General features: G+C 46.1%; 1 protein-coding gene across 11 annotated transcripts in view; it reads right to left on the bottom strand.

Moving 5' to 3' along the window:
• Nucleotides 1-20,401, bottom strand: part of TCF12 (transcription factor 12) — an 807,409-nt gene that overhangs the window by 321,177 nt on the left and 465,831 nt on the right. For all 11 annotated transcript variants that reach the window (XM_033920038.1, XM_033920035.1, XM_033920040.1 and 8 more), the window contains one exon: nt 9,589-9,650. In XM_033920038.1, the coding sequence (XP_033775929.1) occupies nt 9,589-9,650 (62 nt within the window). The remainder of the gene's footprint in view (nt 1-9,588; nt 9,651-20,401) is intronic.

The raw sequence follows: 20,401 nt of genomic DNA on the forward strand, positions 1-20,401 counted from the left end.
TGCAGCGGTATTTTGTATCAGTTGGAGTCTTTGAAGGCATGTCTTTGTTATGCTGAGATAGATAGGGTTACAGTAATCTAGCCAGAATATGATAGATTGGACCAGAACAGAGAAGTGTTGGTGGAAAAGGTTTCTGACCTTTCTCAATATTCAAAGGCTAAAAAAACACTTCTTGACAAGAGAGTTTATTTGATCCTTAAAGGTAAGAGAAGAGTCTATGAGGACTCCCAATATCTTGGAAGAGAACTCGATCTGCATGGAGACCCCGGAATCCAAAGTTACATTTGGAGGAAGACAGTCCAATTTTGGGCCTAGCCATAAAATTTTGTTTTTCCAGCATTTAGCTTCATCTGGACAGACATAGCCCAGGCTTGGAGTTTGAAGATACAATGATTTATTTTAAAGGCTGGGTTGGCGAGATCTGAATCAATCTCAATCAATATAAAGATGTCAACAACATAGATGAACAGTGTTTCCCAAGCTGACAACTTGTAAAGGTTCAATGTAGTCGTATAGAGATTGAACAGGATTAGGGAGAGTAGAGAACCCTGAGATGTCACCTTTAATGTTAACTGAATAGAAACGAGACAATAAGAATTTGGAGAACCAGTCAAGAACAGCCTGATTAAGACCAATGTCTGAAAGTAAATAAAGCAGAATGTCGTGATGCACTACGTCAAACGCCGCAGATAGATTAAACTGAAGCAAAATAGCATATTTGTTTTGTAGTCGTAATTGTTGCTGCCAATGACTGTCAGGGAGAAGGAAAACTGCTCTGGCCAACAGGTTAAAGCTTCAAGACAAACTGAGGTGTCAAAGGGAATGAGCCCAATGCCATGATCAGTAACCATACCCATAAGCAATGGGATTGGACCTTCAGCCTTAAAAAGGGATGGCTAGGTACCAGGAAGGAGTTTCTGGCAATTTGAAGGCTACCTTGCTGCATACCAGAACTAAGATTCTACCTCTGCATTATGAAGAGGAGATATTCTACTGAGAAACAAGATCTGCAATACATATTTCGCTCCATAACACGCACCTGACCATAAGACGCACCCACCTGTAGAGGAGGAAAATCCAAGAAAAAAACTTTTTGAACCAAATGGTGTGCCCTGTACCCTGTCCCCCCTTTGGTGGTCTAGTGGTAGGCTGGGACAAGGTACAGGGCATGTCTAGTGGTGGGCACGAGTAGTGGCAGCCAGCCAGCTCCCAGCCCCCAGCCAGTCCCAAGCCAGTCAGCCAGCCCCAAGGCAGCCAGCTAACCAGCCAACCCACCCCAAGCCAGCCAGCCCCAAGGCAAAGGACGTAATAGAATGAACTGGCTTCAATAAAGGAAAAAAAGGAGTTAATGAGAAGTGGCCCAATATGGCTTGAAAAAATGCTCAGAGATATGAAACTCTGAAGGGAAGGCTGTTAAACCCCCCTTGGAGAAGAGTTCACCTTCCAGTCATAGCAACTTGACAAGTAAATGGGGCACACTCAAAAAACTCCAATATGTATTTGAAAGAACAAGGTTATTGCACATAAGCAGATGGGAGCGCAATACCAACCACACAAAAATAGAACCTGGTTCCTACCAGACCACAGAAGAGTTCAGGATGCACAGAGTCACAAAGTAAAGCTTTCCAACTTCACATTTACCTCTCTGGTCCTTTAAAGTTACATTGTGTAAGCATGCTCTGTAGATCTGCTTTTCATGCTGCCCCCTTCCCCTTCTCCCTTCAGAGGTTTTATCATGTCATGATCTAAAATGTACTGTCATGCTCTATATCACTATACCCTGTTATGTTTTATTATGTACTAGTCTTATAGCCCGTTACATTAATGGGTGCTAGAATATATGTGTGTGTGTCTGTCTTTATTTCTTTCTCTCTCTCTCCTTAGCCGCTTGCTTTCTTTCTGTCTTTCTTTTTCCTTAGCTATCCATCACCACCCCTTGCCTGCTCCCCCTGTCCATTCTCCCTCCCTTCTCCCTCCCCTGTGTCCACCACCACCCCTTCACTGCTCTCCTTATGCAGCAGCAGCCCTTCTCCCTTTGTTTTACCTCCCCCCTGTCCAGCAGCACCTCTTTCCTTCTCCCCCTGTCCAGCAGTAGGCGACCCTTCCTTTTTCTCCCCCCCCCCTCCTTCTTATCCCTAAGATACACTTACCTTGCTCTGCCCCTGATCAGAGGTTCCCGACAGCCGCCCAGTTGCACCCATTGGAAAAGTTCCCTCTGCCGCATCCCGCACCCCTCCTGACGCGACTCCCGCTGTCTTTCTTTCTGTCTGTCTCTGTCCCTGGTCCCCTTTGTCTTTCTGTGTATCTCCCTGCTCCTGTGTCTTTCTTCTTTTCTTTCTATCTCCCTTCCTTCCTCCCTCTGTCTGTCTGTCCGAAGCAGCATTCCCTCCCCCTCCATTTCCCTCCCCCCACACCAGTTCCCTGTGCACCTGCCCCTGTGTCTTTCTTCTTTTCTTTCTGTCTCCCTTCCTCCCTCTGTCTGTCTGTCCAAAGCAGCATTCCCTCCCCCTCCATTTCCCACCCCCACACCAGTTCCCTGTACAGCAGCATTAGCGTTTCTTCTACCCCCCTTTCCCTTCCCGCGGGCCCGACTACACATGGCGATTCAAGCAGCGTGTGCAGCAGTCTTCACACGCTGCTTCGGGTCCTTCTACTGCCCTGATTTACTCTGGCACGTCCCTGATGACATCATCAGAGATGCGGCAGAGCAAATCAGGGCAGTAGAAGGCCCCGAAGCAGCGTGTGAAGGCTGCTGCACAAGCTGCTTGAATCGCCGGGTAGGTATCGTGCCCGCGGGAAGGGAAGGGGGGCGGCAATGGACTCGGGTCAGCTTAAGAGCCGGGGCGGAAAGTTGCTGGGCTCCTCGGTGGGGGCCCTGAGCGGCGGCGATCCCTCTCCTCCGAGACACCCCCCCTGCCCGCTCGCTCGCTCGCTCGCCCGCTGGAGGAACAGAGATCGGCGGCTGGCTGTGGTCCCGGCTTGTGGAGGCATCTGCAGCTGGTGACGTAAGCGCGCATGCACACTCCTACCTAAGGTGCCCTACACCTCACAGAAAACGGACGCACACAGATGGGAGTGTGCATGCGTGGCCTAGCATTTTATTATATTAGATGCAAACTTGCAACCCGTTCTGAGCTCTTCTGGAAGGACGGGATATAAATCCAAATAAATAAATTGCCCTGACTAAACTACAGAAACAATGGGGGGGAGGGGGCCCAATGGGTATGCCCCCATACAGATTTTTAAAAATCACTTCTTCCTTTGGACAGGGGAGCCATGAAAATACTATTTTGCATCTGTTTTACAATAGAGTCTTTGTTTGGCAGAGCATCTTCTAAAATTCAATGAGAATTTTCCACAGCCTGATGGTGACGTGTAAATTGTCTCCTCTATGCCCTATCTAAAATCTGCCTTCATGTCAGGAATACGTGATCAAGAGCGATTCCAGAAGCGGCACCTGTCAGTGATTCACATGCAACAGGCACCTGTTTGGTAGTGCCTGCCATAGCAGGTGCCACTTCCAGAATCAGCCCCTATGTATTTATATGTGCATTTTACACACTAAACATTTAGAACAGTTCCTGAGAAAGTATAAATATTAGTGCCCACAATCTGGGTGCTCTCTTGAAGGATTTACCCTTGTATTTTATAGAAACATAGAAACATGACGGCAGGTAAAGGCCGAATGGCCTATCAGTTATCTTGTCTTCTCCCTAAGAGATCCCACATGTCTGTCTCATGCTATCTTGAATTGAGATATAGTCTTTGCCTCCACCGGGAGTCTATTCCAAGCATCAGAAACACTGTATTTTCTTCCATTACTTCTAAGCCTATCACCTCTTAATTTCATCCTAAGCCCTCTCCTTCCGGAATTTTCCTTCATTTGAAAAAGATTAACTTCTTGTGCATTAACACTATGGAGATATTTAAACGTCTCTATCATATCCCCTCTCTTTCCTCTAGAGTATACATTTTAAGTTATCTACCGTATTTTCACGCATATAACGCGCGCGTTATACGCGTTTTTACCTACCACGCATACCCCTCGCGCGTTATATGCGTGAGCGCGGTATACAAAAGTTTTAAAACATAGTTCCCACCCCGCCCGACGCCCGATTCACCCTCCCAGCAGGACCACTCGCACCCCCACCCCGAACGACCACTCGCACGCGCTCCCACCCGCACCCGCATCCACGATCGGAGCAAGAGGGAGCCCAAGCCCTCTTGCCCGGCCGACTCCCCGACGTCCGATACATCCCCCCCCCCCGGCAGGACCACTCGCACCCCCACCCCGAACGACCGCTCGCACGCGCTCCCACCCGCACCCGCATCCACGATCGGAGCAAGAGGGAGCCCAAGCCCTCTTGCCCGGCCGACTCCCCGACGTCCGATACATCCCCCCCCCCCGGCAGGACCACTCGCACCCCCACCCCGAACGACCGCTCGCACGCGCTCCCACCCGCACCCGCATCCACGATCGGAGCAAGAGGGAGCCCAAGCCCTCTTGCCCGGCCGACTCCCCGACGTCCGATACATCCCCCCCCCCGGCAGGACCACTCGCACCCCCACCCCGAAGGACCGCCGACTTCCCGACAATATCGGGCCAGAAGGGAGCCCAAACCCTCCTGGCCACGGCGACCCCCTAACCCCACCCCGCACTACATTACGGGCAGGAGGGATCCCAGGCCCTCCTGCCCTCGACGCAAACCCCCCTCCCCCCCAACGACCGTCCCCCCCCAAGAACCTCCGACCGCCCCCCAGCCGACCCGCGATCCCCCTGGCGACCCCCACGACCCCCCCACCCCCCTTCCCCGTACCTTTGGTAGTTGGCCGGACAGACGGGAGCCAAACCCGCCTGTCCGGCAGGCAGCCAACGAAGGAATGAGGCCGGATTGGCCCATCCATCCTAAAGCTCCGCCTACTGGTGGGGCCTAAGGCGCGTGGGCCAATCAGAATAGGCCCTGGAGCCTTAGGTCCCACCTGGGGGCGCAGCCTGAGGCACATGGGCCCAACCCGACCATGTGCCTCAGGCCGCGCCCCCAGGTGGGACCTAAGGCTCCAGGGCCTATTCTGATTGGCCCACGCGCCTTAGGCCCCACCAGTAGGCGGAGCTTTAGGATGGATGGGCCAATCCGGCCTCATTCCTTCGTTGGCTGCCTGCCGGACAGGCGGGTTTGGCTCCCGTCTGTCCGGCCAACTACCAAAGGTACGGGGAAGGGGGGTGGGGGGGTCGTGGGGGTCGCCAGGGGGGTCGCGGGTCGGCTGGGGGGGCGGTCGGAGGTTCTTGGGGGGGGGCGGTCGTTGGGGGGGAGGGGGGTTTGCGTCGAGGGCAGGAGGGCCTGGGATCCCTCCTGCCCGTAATGTAGTGCGGGGTGGGGTTAGGGGGTCGCCGTGGCCAGGAGGGTTTGGGCTCCCTTCTGGCCCAACTACCAAAGGTACGGGGAAGGGGGGTGGGGGGGTCGTGGGGGTCGCCAGGGTGGTCGCGGGTCGGCTGGGGGGGCGGTCGTTGGGGGGAGGGGGGTTTGCGTCGAGGGCAGGAGGGCCTGGGATCCCTCCTGCCCGTAATGTAGTGCGGTGTGGGGTTAGGGGGTCGCCGTGGCCAGGAGGATTTGGGCTCCCTCCTGGCCCGATATTGTTGGGGAATCGGCGGTCCTTCGGGGGGAGGGAGGTATCGGACGTGGGGGGGGGGGCATCAGGCTTTCAGGATGGGGACAGACCTTCAAGGGGGGACAGTGCACGGAAGTCAGGGGGGGTGAACGGAGAGTCGGGACAGCACACGGAAAGTCGGGGCAGTGCACGGAAGTCAGGGGGGGGTGAACGGAGAGTCGGGACAGCGCACGGAAAGTCGGGGCAGTGCACGGAAGTCAGGGGGGGTGAACGGAGAGTCGGGACAGCGCACGGAGAGGCGGGGCAGTGCACGGAAGTCAGGGGGGTGAACGGAGAGTCGGGCAGCATGCGCGGTATAATCGTGAGCGCGTTATACCAAAGTTTTTGTGCTTATCATCGTGATTTCTGCGCGCTATACACGTGTGCGCGTTTTATACGGGTGCGTGTTATTTGCGTGAAAATACGGTAAGTCTGTCCCTATATGATTGATGATAAAGGCCACGAACCATAAGTGTGTGTGTGTGTATATATATCATAATCATATCATATATCATAATCATAAGGATATATATAGACTGACATGCTTCATCTAATCTAGACTCTCCAATTACTTTCTGTAACTTTTTTTTGTGGAATATTCTTCCTAACTTTCTGTGGTGTGGGCTTTCTCCATGCTACCTATATCCAGCAGAATAAACTTTCCCATGGAAAAGATCCCCTGTATAACTCATATCAGGAATAACTGCTTTGTCATCATGTGAACAAAAAAAAAGATAACACTGTTATTGAAGTCACTGACATAACAAAACTTGGTTCTCAGTATATTTACTCCAAATTGGAGAGTTAATGGCTAAGTTTTAATACACCGCAGCTGCTGTGGAAAACTGACCTCAGAATCTCACACGAAAAGCTGTATGTGCTTAAAAATATGGGCACTGATTTTGTTATGGAATCAGTTATCACGAGATTCTTGTACAATAACTAAGTTTTTACACTTGGGAGGGATAATTTATTAAGGTGCATTATTGTCATAACATTGCATTACATGCAATTGGATGTTTATGGCTCTTCAACTGTTAATATATAATTTTATTTATTTTTTTATTTTATTCAATTTTCTATACCGTTCTCCCAGGGGAGCTCAGAACGGTTCACATGAATTTATTCAGGTACTCAAGCTTTTTTTCTCTCTCTGTCCAGGCGGGCACAAAATCTATCTAATATACCTAGGGCAGTGGGGGGATCAAGTGACTTGGCCAGAGTAACAAGGAGCAGCATGGATTTGAATCCACAACCTCAGGGTACTGAGGCTGTAGCTTTAACCACTCTGCAATGCATTCTTTGATCAATTTTCTTAGATTTAGTGCTGAATTCCTTCTCTCAATGCAAACACATGCTTATTTACAGAAAACTCTTATCCTTAATCTGTGCTTTCACTTCACATAATCCTTCTGTTTGTGAGATTGCACACACCATAAATAGAGCCCACTCTCTAAGTTGGCAGGACAGGACAGGAGAAAATAAGAGCCCTATTGAAGCACTGGGTTGGCAATATGTACTCCTAATATGGGCTGCCTGAGAGAAACAAAGGAACGAACAGTATGCACATGTGTTGCCATTAATGTAGAGCAGTGTATCGCAAACTGTGTGCCGTGGCGAGATTCCCGGTATGCCGCGAGATGCTGGTGAGGAGGAGAGGTGCCGGTTGACTGTCTACAGAATGCGAGAGACATGTCCTGTAGGCAGTCAGCCCTTGCTAGCGCCTCTCCTCCTCTCTCACCTCCTCCCCCCACTGGTGTAGTAATAGCAAGCTCAGGTCCCCATCTGGTGGACCTCCCTGCATGCGCGGATGTCAATGTGATGATATTACACACATGCATGACATTATTGCATCGACATCTGCACCCTCCAGACACAGCCCCGAGTTTAGTGTGCTGCAGTTTCAAAAACTTTGCGCAACCCTGATATACGGAAAAGCTATTAGAAAATGGACTGAATTTTGTATCTTCAAGATGATGATAATGAATTTATAAGGTGAGCTTTATCAAAATAGAATCTTTGTGCACTTTGTGCACTTAGGCCCAGATTCTCTAAAAGTGCGTCCCGATTTTAGGCAGCTGTAGGCGTCCTACAGCTGTCTAATCAGCCAATCGGGATGCACGTTTTTTTTAAAAAAAAATGCTCCCCAGGCAGGCCGCCTATATTGAAGGCGCTCGGCCCTGATTCTGTATAGGACGCCTGGGAGAGGCGTCCTATTCAGAATCGGCCTAAACTAAACCCCGATTCTGTAACCGGCGTCCATGTTACAGACGCGGGTTAGAGAATCGGGTTAGATTAGACACGGCCCGCTACAATTATCGCGGCAAGGGATCTCTCTGCCGCTATAAGTATAGCGGGCCGCGGCCTGTCCGATCGGATGCCCCCCCCCCCCCGACACTACCGACTGACCGCCCCCCCCGACACTACCAACCGCCCCCCCCCCCCGGCATTACCGATCTCCCTCCCACCCCGACACTACTGATGCTGGCAGGAGAGTGTCCAATCCCTCCTGCCCGAAGACGGCACCCCCCCCTCCTGCCCGAAGACGGCACATCCCCCCCCTCCAACCCGAAGACAGCACATCCCCCCCCTCCTGCCCGAAGACGGCACATCCCCCCCCTCCTGCCCAAAGACGGCACATCCCCCCCCTCCTGCCCGAAGACGGCACACCACTCCCCGGCGCTAACAACCCCCAAACTAACCTGTTCTTCGGGCCAGACGGTTCTTTCCCGTCTAGCCGGTAAGCCCGCCTCGTCGAAATGAGGCGGGCTTGCCCCTTCCCGGCCCATCCCGCCGAAGCCTAAGGCCTGATTGGCCCAGGCTCTAGAAGCCTGGACCAATCAGGCCTTAGGCATAGCGGGTCCGCCCATCCCCACTAAGTCTAAGGTCTGATTGGCCAAGTGGGGATGGGCGGACCCGCTATGCCTAAGGCCTGATTGGTCCAGGCTTCTAGAGCCTGGGCCAATCAGGCCTTAGGCTTCGGCGGGATGGGCCGGGAAGGGGCGAGCCCGCCTCATTTCGACGAGGCGGGCTTACCGGCTAGACGGGAAAGAACCGTCTGGCCCGAAGAACAGGTTAGTTTGGGGGTTGTTAGGGCCGGGGGGTGGTGTGCAGTCTTCGGGCAGGAGGGGGGGGTGCGCCGTCTTCGGGCAAGAGGGGGGTGCGCTGTCTTCGGGCAGGAGGGATTGGGCACTCTCCTGCCAGCATCGGTAGTGTCGGGGTGGGAGGGAGATCGGTAATGTCGGGGGGGGGGAACAGGCCGCGGCCCGCTATACTTATAGCGGCATAGAGAACCCTTGCCGCGATAAGTATAGCAGCTGCGTCTACTTGCAATGTAGACCAGCATTTTGCTGGCCTACATTTTTAAGGTTTCTTCCTTTACTAGGGAGACGCGTAGGGCCACCTAGGTTCGCCTAAGGCCCTTAGGCGAGCTTAGGCGTCTTGCGGGTCTCCCTAGGCTCCCGGAGGTGCCTTCAGGCCTGCCTGGGGAGCATTTTTTTTTTTTAAACGTGCATCCCGATTGGCTGATTAGACAGCTGTAAGACGCCTACAGCTGCCTAAAATCGGGACGCACTTTTTGAGAATCTGGGCCTTAATGTGCACTTTGTGCACTTAATGTGTCGATTATCCGGACCCTCTGAAAGCTGGTAAAAGTTAGGGCTCCTTTTACAAAGGTGCGCTAGCATTTTTAACGCACGCACCGGATTAGTGCACGCTAGCTAAAAATCTACCGCCTGCTCAAAAGGAGGCGGTAGCGGCTAGCGCGCACAGCAATTTAGCGTGTGCTATTCCGCGCATTAAGGCCCTAGCACAGCATTGTAAAAGGAGCCCCTAGTTTTAATTCACATGCACATGCTTCAATATGGGTGGCCTGAGTACTCTATGTATCAATAAAGCAGCATTTCTAGACAGATCATGAAAGCAACAGCTACCATTACTTACTTGACCTGGTGCTGTTGGGTCTCTGGCATACAGTGGAAATGGGCCTCTTTCTGAATTTTTTCCTATAAACAGAATGAAAGTCATTAATTAAAACATTCATTACTTAATCAAAACTTACATATACAGCTGAACAAAATTGTAAGTTATCTGCAATTCTTCCCCTCCCCACCAAACTAAGAGATCCCTTGAAAAGATGCAGTCTGTTCTTGTTATTCGCAATAGTATGGCTCCTGGGAAAGTCTGCAAACTGTGAAATCGCGAATAACGAAACGCTGCATCTGTGGGAAAATAGAGGCTAGGCTCTAGCAGTAAAAATTGTGCTTCAAAATAGCAAATAATGATCCTATAGTAAAATGGAATAATGGATCCTATAGGAAAACCAAACATAGAAAACTCATACTCCATTCATACACCCTCCAATCAAAGAAGTTAAATGGAAAAAAACTATATGATGGCCTCCTAGCCACTCAAGCAGCTAAACTAGACAATCAAATCTCCAATCTGCTAATAACAATCTCAGACTACAAGATGTTCAGAAAAGAAATAAAAACTATACTCTACATGAAATCCCTAAAAAAAATCATAATTCTATAAATTCCCCATTTCTCTCCACTAACTTCCTGACTCCCCAAAACTACCTGATCTTCTCTCTATTATTTCCTGGAAATGACCAGATATCTTCTTTGTACTCCACCTTCTATAACTCTTCTGTAACCCGCCTTGAACCACAAGGTAATGGCTGAATAGAAATCTCTAATATAATGTAAAGTAATGTTAGGTTCCTGCATGGGACAGCATTTGACAAAAATCATAGTAGAACATTTAGAATGTTGCAAACATTTTTCTTTATTTGCAATATTGCTTATAGAAGTACTGTAACATTCTTAAACAAAATAATTGCACAGAGCAGTAAGAAATTAACCTGCTCATTAACCAATGCAATGCACCATGGTTTGCTCACCATGGAAATACAGTAACCCCTGTCTTGATGCTTGGTGGCCATTCTCTTTTGGAGCTGTGCCTGCAGATGCTTCTAACTTACTCTCTTATGCTTCTAACTCACTCTCTTGATACTTGGTGGCCATTTCTGAAAGCAAAGCCAAAACTGAAAGTAAACATGAAAGGTTGGAAGTCCTTGACTACACAAACACATGGTGGAAATAGTGGTCACAATGCATGCAACTGCAGATAAGCGAAACCGCAAATTGGGAATGTGCGAATTATAAGAACGGACTGTATCAGGATAATGGAATGATGCAGCTTCCAATCTCCCTCTCTTCCCTGGCTTGATAACCTCCTAGTTAGTTATCCTCCTAGGCTTCAAAATATCTTCTCCAATTATTTTAATTCTTCAGAAAAGCTGTCTACAGAGAGGTGGCAGTAAGTAAGGGGCTTCAGAGGATCTTTGCAATCATACACTTGGTCCTTTGAAAGAGTCTACTCAGTCTTTACTTGCACTGGTGAACTACTGCTGGTAGACCACACTGTATGTTCAAGCCTCAAAACGTTGACCTTTTGAGATGTGTTCCACCACCTCTGTATCTGAACAGTATCACTGATGAATGTCAAAAAGTCAAATAAAACAAGAACAGAAAACATAGGTATGGACTTTTAGCATGCCCTAAATGCTATCAGGCAACTGTCATTTATGACCACTTGGACTTTAAGCAGACCCCTAGGATAACCTTCATGCATTGTCATTATAAGCAGCCAACATGGTAGATAGGTTCAAGAGATGTTTATATAATGCTTGATATGTTACATAACAAAAGGTGACAGCTCCACTCATGTGCAGCATACTACCTTGTCCACACCCTCGTAACCTCACGCTTAGACTACTACAATTTATTTCTATCAGGTCTCCCACTGAACCGCCTCTCCCCATTGCAATCTGTGCAAAACTCTGCTGCACAACTTATCTTCTGCCAACCTCGCTACACTCAGGTTACCCCTCTCCTCAAATCACTTCACTGGCTTCCTGTCTGCCTTTGAATACAGCTTAAGCTCCTATTACAAACCTACAAGTATGTTCATTCTACAGCCACTCAGGATATCTCTTGTCTCGCCTTACATGCCTTCTGTTCCTCAGAAAAGTTGCTTTTATCTGTACCCTTTTCCTCCACTGCCAATTCCAGACTTTGTTCCTTTCATCTCATAGTACGTAGTAATAGTATAAAGTGCAGGATACACAATATAGATAGTAAATACTGGCGTGTGAATGAAAGTCCAACCTGGAACAGGCTTTCCTAAAAATAGTGCCCTAAGTGGTAGAACTGTTGCCTGCATATTTTGTGAGAAAGAAAAAGAAACAACCACAGAAGCAAGAGAGAACTATGTAATTGATAGTAACTTTTGTTTTGTTTTTAAAACAAGCGTTCATAATTATTCATTCCACAGGAAAGAATCACAAGGATCTGCTCAAATACATTTATATTTGAAGTCAAACCAAAACCAGTAACACTCATACAGAAAGTACAATATGAGGGTATCTTACAGGGCTCTTTGTTCTGCTGGAACAACATCTGCCCCAACAAATATAACCAGAAAACACACTGATGAGTTCTAATTCAATAGCTGACTTAGAAGGTCAGCAATTATTTGTTTGATAGGAAAATCCAAGCTCTAGTCAAAATATTTGAAAATTTCCAATTCTTCTAAAAATAAAAAACACTTTACTGCTGGCAAAATAGAAAATAAAGACTATAAGGATTCAGAAAGGCACGAGGCAGGACCACAGCATCAACCAATATAGGCAATACTGCAGTAAGTACATGGATGGAACATATGAATATATCTAGGAATTATGTTTCTGTGTTCTAAGAAAGGCTGTTGCTTTAGCGGAGGATAGTGTGGCACAGTGGTTAAAGCTATAGCCTTTCAAACACACGCTGCTCCTTGTGACTCTAGGCAAGTCACTTAATCCCTCCATTGCTCCAGGTACATTAGACAGATTGTGAGCCCACCAGGACAGACAGGGAAAAATGCTTGAGTACCTGAATAAATTCATGTAAACCATTCTGAGCTCCCATGGGAGAACAGTATAGAAATCTGACTAATAAATAGTGTGAAAAGTTTCAGCCTCTGATAACCAGAGCTGATATTGTGACATCATAATGTCTCATTCCACCAATGCCTAAGAGCCAACTTCATCAGTGATGTCACAATGGCTTCATTTACTCACTTCTACTACATTTTGATTTCTAGAGCTACAGCTTTAGCACCCTGAGGTTGTGGGTTCAAACCCATGCTGCTCCTTGTGACCCTGGGCAAGTCCATTAATCCCTCCATTGCCTCAGGTACATTAGATACTGTAGATTATGAGCCCACCAGGACAAAGAGGGAAAAATTGCTTGAGTACCTGAATAAATTCATGTAAACCATTCTGAGCTCCCCTGGGAGAACGGTATAGAAAACTGAATAAATAAATAAAGTGATCAAAAATAACCTGGAGACATGCCTGTGCCCCTCATGCTCTGCTCATGTGTACATCTCTCTTGCAGTTATTGGTTATACAATAATGTGTAGTGCTTTTAGGCATACAAGTACCAATTTTGCTGGCATTTACACACACTCATTCCATTTATAGAATCGCCCTTAGAGATACATGTAAACATGTCTCATACAGTCCCTGTCATGGGTGAAAAGAAAGTGCAACATAAGATGCAGCTGAGAGGGTGAGAAAATAACATTTTCTACTGAAATTTGGTTGAGTTCCATTAAGTTTACACCAAATTTCAGCAAGGCGACACTACAGTAGAAGTATGATTTGAAAGAAAATAAAGAATACATACTGGCCATACATCACTCTGGATAAAAAGGTGCCCAGACATAGTTTACCTAGATATATGCTGTAATGAAGATAACATCCCTGCTGCAGATAAAGGCTATGGTGGACTTGTTCATGGACCCACTGCAGCAGTAGATAAGCCACAGAAGTTAATGAAAAAGTTAAGAGGATTAAGTACAATTAAGTGGACTCATGCAGATAAAGAGGAGATAATGGATTGCCATCATGCTAGACACCCTATATTAAAATCAAGGGGATATACTAAGACAGTTTATAAAATACAGAAGGAAAAGAGGGATATTACCACAGGAAAAGCTGCAAAAGAAAAAGCAGCTGATTCAAATTTAAGATCCTTTATTTCACATATGTGAGGGAAAACATCTTTAATACAATTGAAGGCTTCTGTAGAAAAAGCGAGAGAAAGTAAAAGAAAAAGAAAAAAAAAAGAGACCTCCGTGGGAGCATCAGAAGGAAGGTACATGCCTAAAAGGCACAGGTGCCTCAGAAGCTTACAACAGGAGAAAAACTGCTATAGTAAGAGAAAGAAAGGGTATGAAAAAAAAAAAGCATCAGAAGAAAAGCTGACACAGAGGAAGAAGGAGGGGATAAAAAAAGGAACACAAGTAGAAAGACTAATGCAGAGAGAGAAAGAAGGGCTCTGGAAAGAAACATCAGGAGAAAAGTTAAGAAGAGACAAGGAGGAAGCCCAGAACAAAGTACTTACATGAAAGTACTGATAGAAAGAGGAGAACTAGAACTACAAGAGAGTGAGTTAAGTGACAGACAAGCTAAGATATTAACTGAAGAGGAAGAAGATAGGAAAGAGAAAGACCAAGAGGTGCTACAATTAACAACTGAGCTCTTAGCCTATTTGGCAATAGATAAATATGCTGGATTCCAGGAGAATAAGAGTATTCAAGTTGAATTTAACACCCCAAAAGCAAAATAAATATGATAAAATTAATAAAATAAGGTCATCACATATTTAAAGGAATAATCTGTTAATAAGACGGAAATTGATAAAATACAATACTAGGCAGCAAAAATTATGACTGGGCTTTATCAAAAAGGATATAGGGGCAGAGGGAATAAGATAATTCATCCTCTTTGGAAAATAAAGTCATTGTGAGCAGAGGTGTCCCTGATAGATGGGTATCTACAATAATCACGATTGATGTTTTCGATCTGTCTCATTTTCTTTATTGACAACAGACAAAAATACATGGTGTATTAAAATAGAAAAAAAAATTACTGCAGGTGCTCCAATAATAAATTTGAAAATTAGCAGCACAAAAACTGCAAAGATATGGAGAAAACAGAGCAGAGATAAAAAAAATAAATTGTTTAGAGAGAACACAAAAACAATTCTACAGGGAGCTGAGAAAGAGCATAGGTACAGATAACAAAAAAAAAAGATTATCCAAGGACTCTGCAAGAGTACAATCGAGAAGTAGAATGGCAATCCTGCATACAGAAGAATCTGGAAAAGTCAAGCAAATAAAGGAATGGAATGGTCTGATGTAACAAAAGAACTGGAAATTAGGTTGAAAAGAGCTCAAAACTTGAAAAGCCCTGGCTCAGATGGCATGACCAATTTTTGACACTCCACCAAGTCAAATTTAACACAATGGCTCACAATAGGCAGAAGATTTCTTCCAAAGGGAGATCCAAGTAATGTTCCCAAAAATAGGAAACACATAACCAACAGTCTAGAAGCTGCCAATAGAATATACAATCATATCAACTCTAACAACATTACATTACATTAGGGATTTCTATTCCGTCATTACCAACATGGCAACAGAGCAGAAGAATAATAAGAAGGGAGCATATGGAATCAAGGACCATTTAATGCTGAATGAAGCCAATGTTGACAGTGCTAAGAAAAACAGAAATCTCAGTATAGCAAGAATTGACTATAAGCATCTCATGTTCTTAGACAATAAATTGTCTTGAAATCTACTCAATCATTTCAGGATTTATTTTGTACATAAAATCCACCATGAAAATGTGATAAACCACACTCCACCAACAATATGCAGACAGTGTGTCATACCTAATATCTAGAACCAGGGAGACTCATCACCACTCTTGTTTTGATTCATACTTAAATTCACCTTTATTAATTATTTTGGCTATGGATTCAGCCTTATTCCTAAAGATGGTAATGATACCGAGGTCACATCACAATTACTGTCTGTAAATGAGCTGGTTCTACAGTTCCAGTGACCAACAATTAGCTCTGAATCGTGGTCTGGAAATGTGCTAAAGAAACTATCCTTAGAGGAAATGTTGAGAAAAATTGAAAACATCCCTCTGACTTGATGATTGTGAATATATAGGCACTTGAACAACGTGGTATATATAAATATCTAAGAGTGGAGGAAGATGCAACAATCAAGCGAAAGCCATTGAGAGAAAAAAGATCAGAAAAGAATATCATAGACCAGAATTGATACTGAAGAATGTATTAACATAATGAAATAAGATACAAGCCATTAATCAGCTGGCAATTCCTGCATCCTCATACAGATTTAGAACTGAAGACTGACCTCTTAAAGATGTTGAAAAAGTGGATATATGAATAAGAAAACCCCTCCACCCCCACAAAGTCATTTACAAGAATCTGTGTATTACAAAAATATATATTGTCTGAGCCAGAGGAGGAATAGGTTTCAAAGGAATAGATTATACCTACTGAGCTACTATCAAAGGCCTCCAAGTATACTTACTGTAACAGCATCATCAGATCTAAACGCACAAAAAGTGTTGCAATATGAAAGTAAACATCCAGAATCCATCACCATCATTAAACTTCAAGTAGAAGAAATACATGAGAGTCCATTGATGCCAAAAGGTAAGGAAGCAATATACTTTGCGAAGGAAGGGGGAAAAAAAACTTTTCAAGGAATTAGATCAACAAATAAGATAAAAAAAGAGGTAACAACAAAAGTACAGCAGAAAAGACAAACTGTAAATCCAGGAATTGTTTATTGATTAATACCAGACACATAGATGGTTAAGGAGAACTGAGTTGAAACCTAAGGACGAGAGATTGATAGTTACAGCTGAGGACAGTGGATTAAGGTGAGATGGTTTACAGAAACTGAAAAAAGTGGTACAACAGACATCTATACTGTATATTCTGTTAGGGATGGAAATGGTAACTAATCTCATGTGAATTTCTGATGTTAGAAAATTTCTATATAGATAAGCACAAGGTGGCATGTCTTTTATTCATTCAAAACTGTGTAAACATTACAACATCATTATACATAATAACATAGTAGATGATGGCAGATAAAGACCCGAAGGGTCCATCCAGTCTGTCCTACCTGATTCAATTTAAATTTTTTTAAATTTTTTCTTCTTAGCTATTTCTGGGCAAGAATGCAAAGCTCTACCCGGTACTGTGCTTGGGTTACTACTGCCAAAATCTCCGTTAAAATCTACTCCAGCCCATCTACACCCTCCCAGCCATTGAAGCCCTCCCCAGCCCATCCTCCACCAAATGGCCATATACAGACACAGACCGTGCAAGTCTGCCCACTACTGGCCTTAGTTCAATTTTGAATATTATTTTCTGATTCTAGATCCTCTGTGTTCATCCCACACTTCTTTGAACTCAGTCACAGTTTTACTCTCTACCACCTCTCTCGGGAGCGCATTCCAGGCATCCACTACCCTCTCCGTACAGTAGAATTTCCTAACATTCGCCCTGAATCTACCACCCCTCAACCTCAAATTATGTCCTCTGGTTTTACCATTTTCCTTTCTCTGGAAAAGATTATGTTCTACGTTAATACCCTTCAAGTATTTGAACGTCTGAATCATATTTCCCCTGTCTCTCCTTTCCTCTAGGGTATACATATTCAGGGCTTCCAGTCTCTCCTCATACGTCTTCTGGCGCAAGCCTCCTATCATTTTCGTCGCTCTCCTCTGGACCGCTTCAAGTATTCTTACGTCCTTCACCAGATACGGTCTCCAAAACTGAACACAATACTCCATGTGGGGCCTTACCAATGACCTGTACAGGGGCATCAACACCTTCTTCCTTCTACTGGCTATGTCTCTTTTTATACAGCTCAGCATCCTTCTGGCAGCAGTCACTGCCTTGTCACAGAGTTTTTTTGCCTTTAGATCTTCGGACACAATCACCCCAAGGTCCCTCTCCCCGTCCGTGCATATCAGCTTCTCTCCTCCCAGCATATAAGGTTCCTTCTGATTATTAATCCCCAAATGCATTACTCTGCATTTCTTTGCATTGAATTTTAGTTGCCAGGCATTAGACCATTCCTCTAACTTTTGCAGATCCTTTTTCATATTTTCCACTCCCTCTTCGGTGTCTACTCTGTTACAAAGCTTGGTATCATCTGCAAAAAGGCACACTTTTCCTTCTAACCCTTCAGCAATGTCACTCACAAACATATTGAACAGGATTGGCCCCAGCACCGAACCCTGAGTCCACTACTCACCTTTCCTTCCTCCGAGCGACTTCCATTAACCACCACCCTCTGGCGTCTGTCCGACAGCCAGTTTCTAACCCAGTTCACCACTTTGGGTCCTAATTTCAGCCCTTCAAGTTTATTCAACAGCCTCCTATGAGGAACTGTATCAAAGGCTTTGTTGAAATCTAAGTAAATTACATCTAGCATATGCCCTCGATCCAGCTCTCTGGTCACTCAATCAAAAAATTCAATCAGGTTCGTTTGGCACGATTTACCTTTTGTAAAGCCATGTTGCCTCAGATCCTGTAACCCATTAGATTCAAGGAAGTACACTATCCTTTCTTTCAGCAACACTTCCATTATTTTTCCAACAACTGAACTGAGGTTCACCGGCCTGTAGTTTCCTGCTTCATCCCTGTGACCACTTTTATGAATAGGGACCACATCCGCTCTCCTCCAATCCCCAGAAATCACTCCCATTTCCAGAGATTTGTTGAACACATCTTTAATAGGACTCGCCAGAACCTCTCTGAGCTCCCTTAGTATCCTGGGATGGATCCCGTCTGGTCCCTTCGCTTTGTCCACCTTCAGTTTTTCAAGTTGCTCATAAACACTTTCCTCCGTGAACGGCGCAGAATCTACTCCATTTTCTCGTGTAACTTTGCCAAACAATCTCGGTCCTTCTCCAGGATTTTCTTCTGTGAACACAGAACAGAAGTATTTGTTTAGCACATTTGCTTTTTCCTCATCACTCTCCACATATCAGTTCCCAGAATCTTTTAGTTTAGCAATTCCATTTTTCATCTTCCTCCTTTCACTAATATATCTGAAAAAATTTTTGTCTCCCTTTTTTACATTTTTAGCCATTTGTTCTTCTGCCTGTGCTTTCGCCAGACGTATCTCTCTTGGCTTCTTTCAGTTTCACCCTGAAGTCCTTTCTGCACTCCTCTTCTTGGGTTTTTTTATATTTCACGAACGCCAACTCTTTCGCCTTAATTTTCTCCACCACTAGTTTGGAGAACCATATCGGCTTCCTTTTTCTCTTGTTTTTATTGATTTTCTTCACATAAAGGACCGTAGCCATTTTTATCGCTCCTTTCAGCTTAGACCACTGTCTTTCCACTTCTCTTATGTCCTCCCATCCTAACAGCTCTTTCTTCAGGTACTCTCCCATAGTGTTCCCGCTAAGCTGCGCTGGGGTGCGCTGGCGCACAAAATATTACCTCGCAGCGCACAAGTTTCTCGTCACAGCGCACACAGTGTAGAGCACAGTTCTTCAACCGCCGGTCCGCAAACAAAATCTTGCCGGTCCGCGAAGGATTCGGTCCCCGCCGCAACGAAAGGCCGGCGTCAGCTGACTTGCAACTTCCTGTTGCAGTCGCTGTGCCGGGACTCCTGCCTTCGCCGGGACTCCTGCCTTCCACCGCGTTTGCCTCCTGCCTTGTCTCCGCACCTCCAGACCAGCAGCGGCAGCTGTGTATGCTTTTAACTTCGGCACAGAGCTGCCCCTAATCAATAGTTTAGCGCGGTTTCATAAGGCAGCCTCGGGGCCTTTGCTAGGCCGGCCCACATCGCATCATCGAAGCGGGCCGGCTATCAAAGGCCCCGAGGCTGCCTCATGAAACCGCGCTAAACTATTGATTAGGGGCAGCTCTGTGCCGAAGTTAAAAGCATACAGAGCTGCCGCTGCTGGTCTGAACTCTTGGGCCGCTGAAGGAGGGCAAAAAGCAGCTGTCCTGGAGGTTTCCCTTCCTCTCGCCTTTACAGGTTCCTTTTTTCCACCTTTTTTTTTTTTTCCTTCAAACGGCAACGGGCCCCAGCATCGACATCAATCAAGTAAGTTCCACTGTCAATCAAGCGGTTCTGCTCGGCCAAAGCTTCCCCTGTGACATGAGCCACCCTCAGGGGAAAGAAAGTGACCCACAAAGGTGAGGGGAAGGGGGGCAGATGATGGAAGTTGGGGGGGGGAGAGAGAGAGAGAGAGAGAAGGGGCAGATGATGGAATGGAGGAGATGAGAGAGAGAGAGAAGGGGACAGATGATGGAAGTGAGAAGAAGGGAGAGAGAGCAGAAGGCAGATGGATGTCAGTTGAGAAGGGAGAGCAGATGCTGAATGGAAGTGGGGAAAGAACACATACTGGATGGAAGGAGGAGATAAATAAAGGGGGAAGAAAATAGTAAGATAATGGAGGGGTGAGGGAAAGGGGTGACAAGCTGTGTGTAGACAGTGAAAAGAGGGAAACGGGACTAAATAGTAAGAAAGAATTTAATTTAGATGGAGGCAGAAAATAGAGAAGGAAGACCAGAGAAGAAAAGGGAAGAGAGAGCAGAGAATGATCAGATCTGAGTGGAGGAAATGAGAAGAGAGATATGCTAAAAACCACAGGGGGGAGGGAAGGATAGAGATGCCAGACCATGAGGGGAACAGAAGGAAGATGATGGATGCTAGACCAAATTGGGGGGTGGGGGGGGGGGCAGGAGGAGAGATGGCAGGGAAAGACAGACAGTGAATGGAAGGGGCAGATGCTGGACTGAAGAGACAGAGAAGGTTATCATGCTGCTGTACCGGGCCATGGTAC

This window comes from Geotrypetes seraphini, chromosome 14, assembly GCF_902459505.1.
Source record: "Geotrypetes seraphini chromosome 14, aGeoSer1.1, whole genome shotgun sequence".
Taxonomy (NCBI): Eukaryota; Metazoa; Chordata; class Amphibia; order Gymnophiona; family Dermophiidae; genus Geotrypetes; species Geotrypetes seraphini.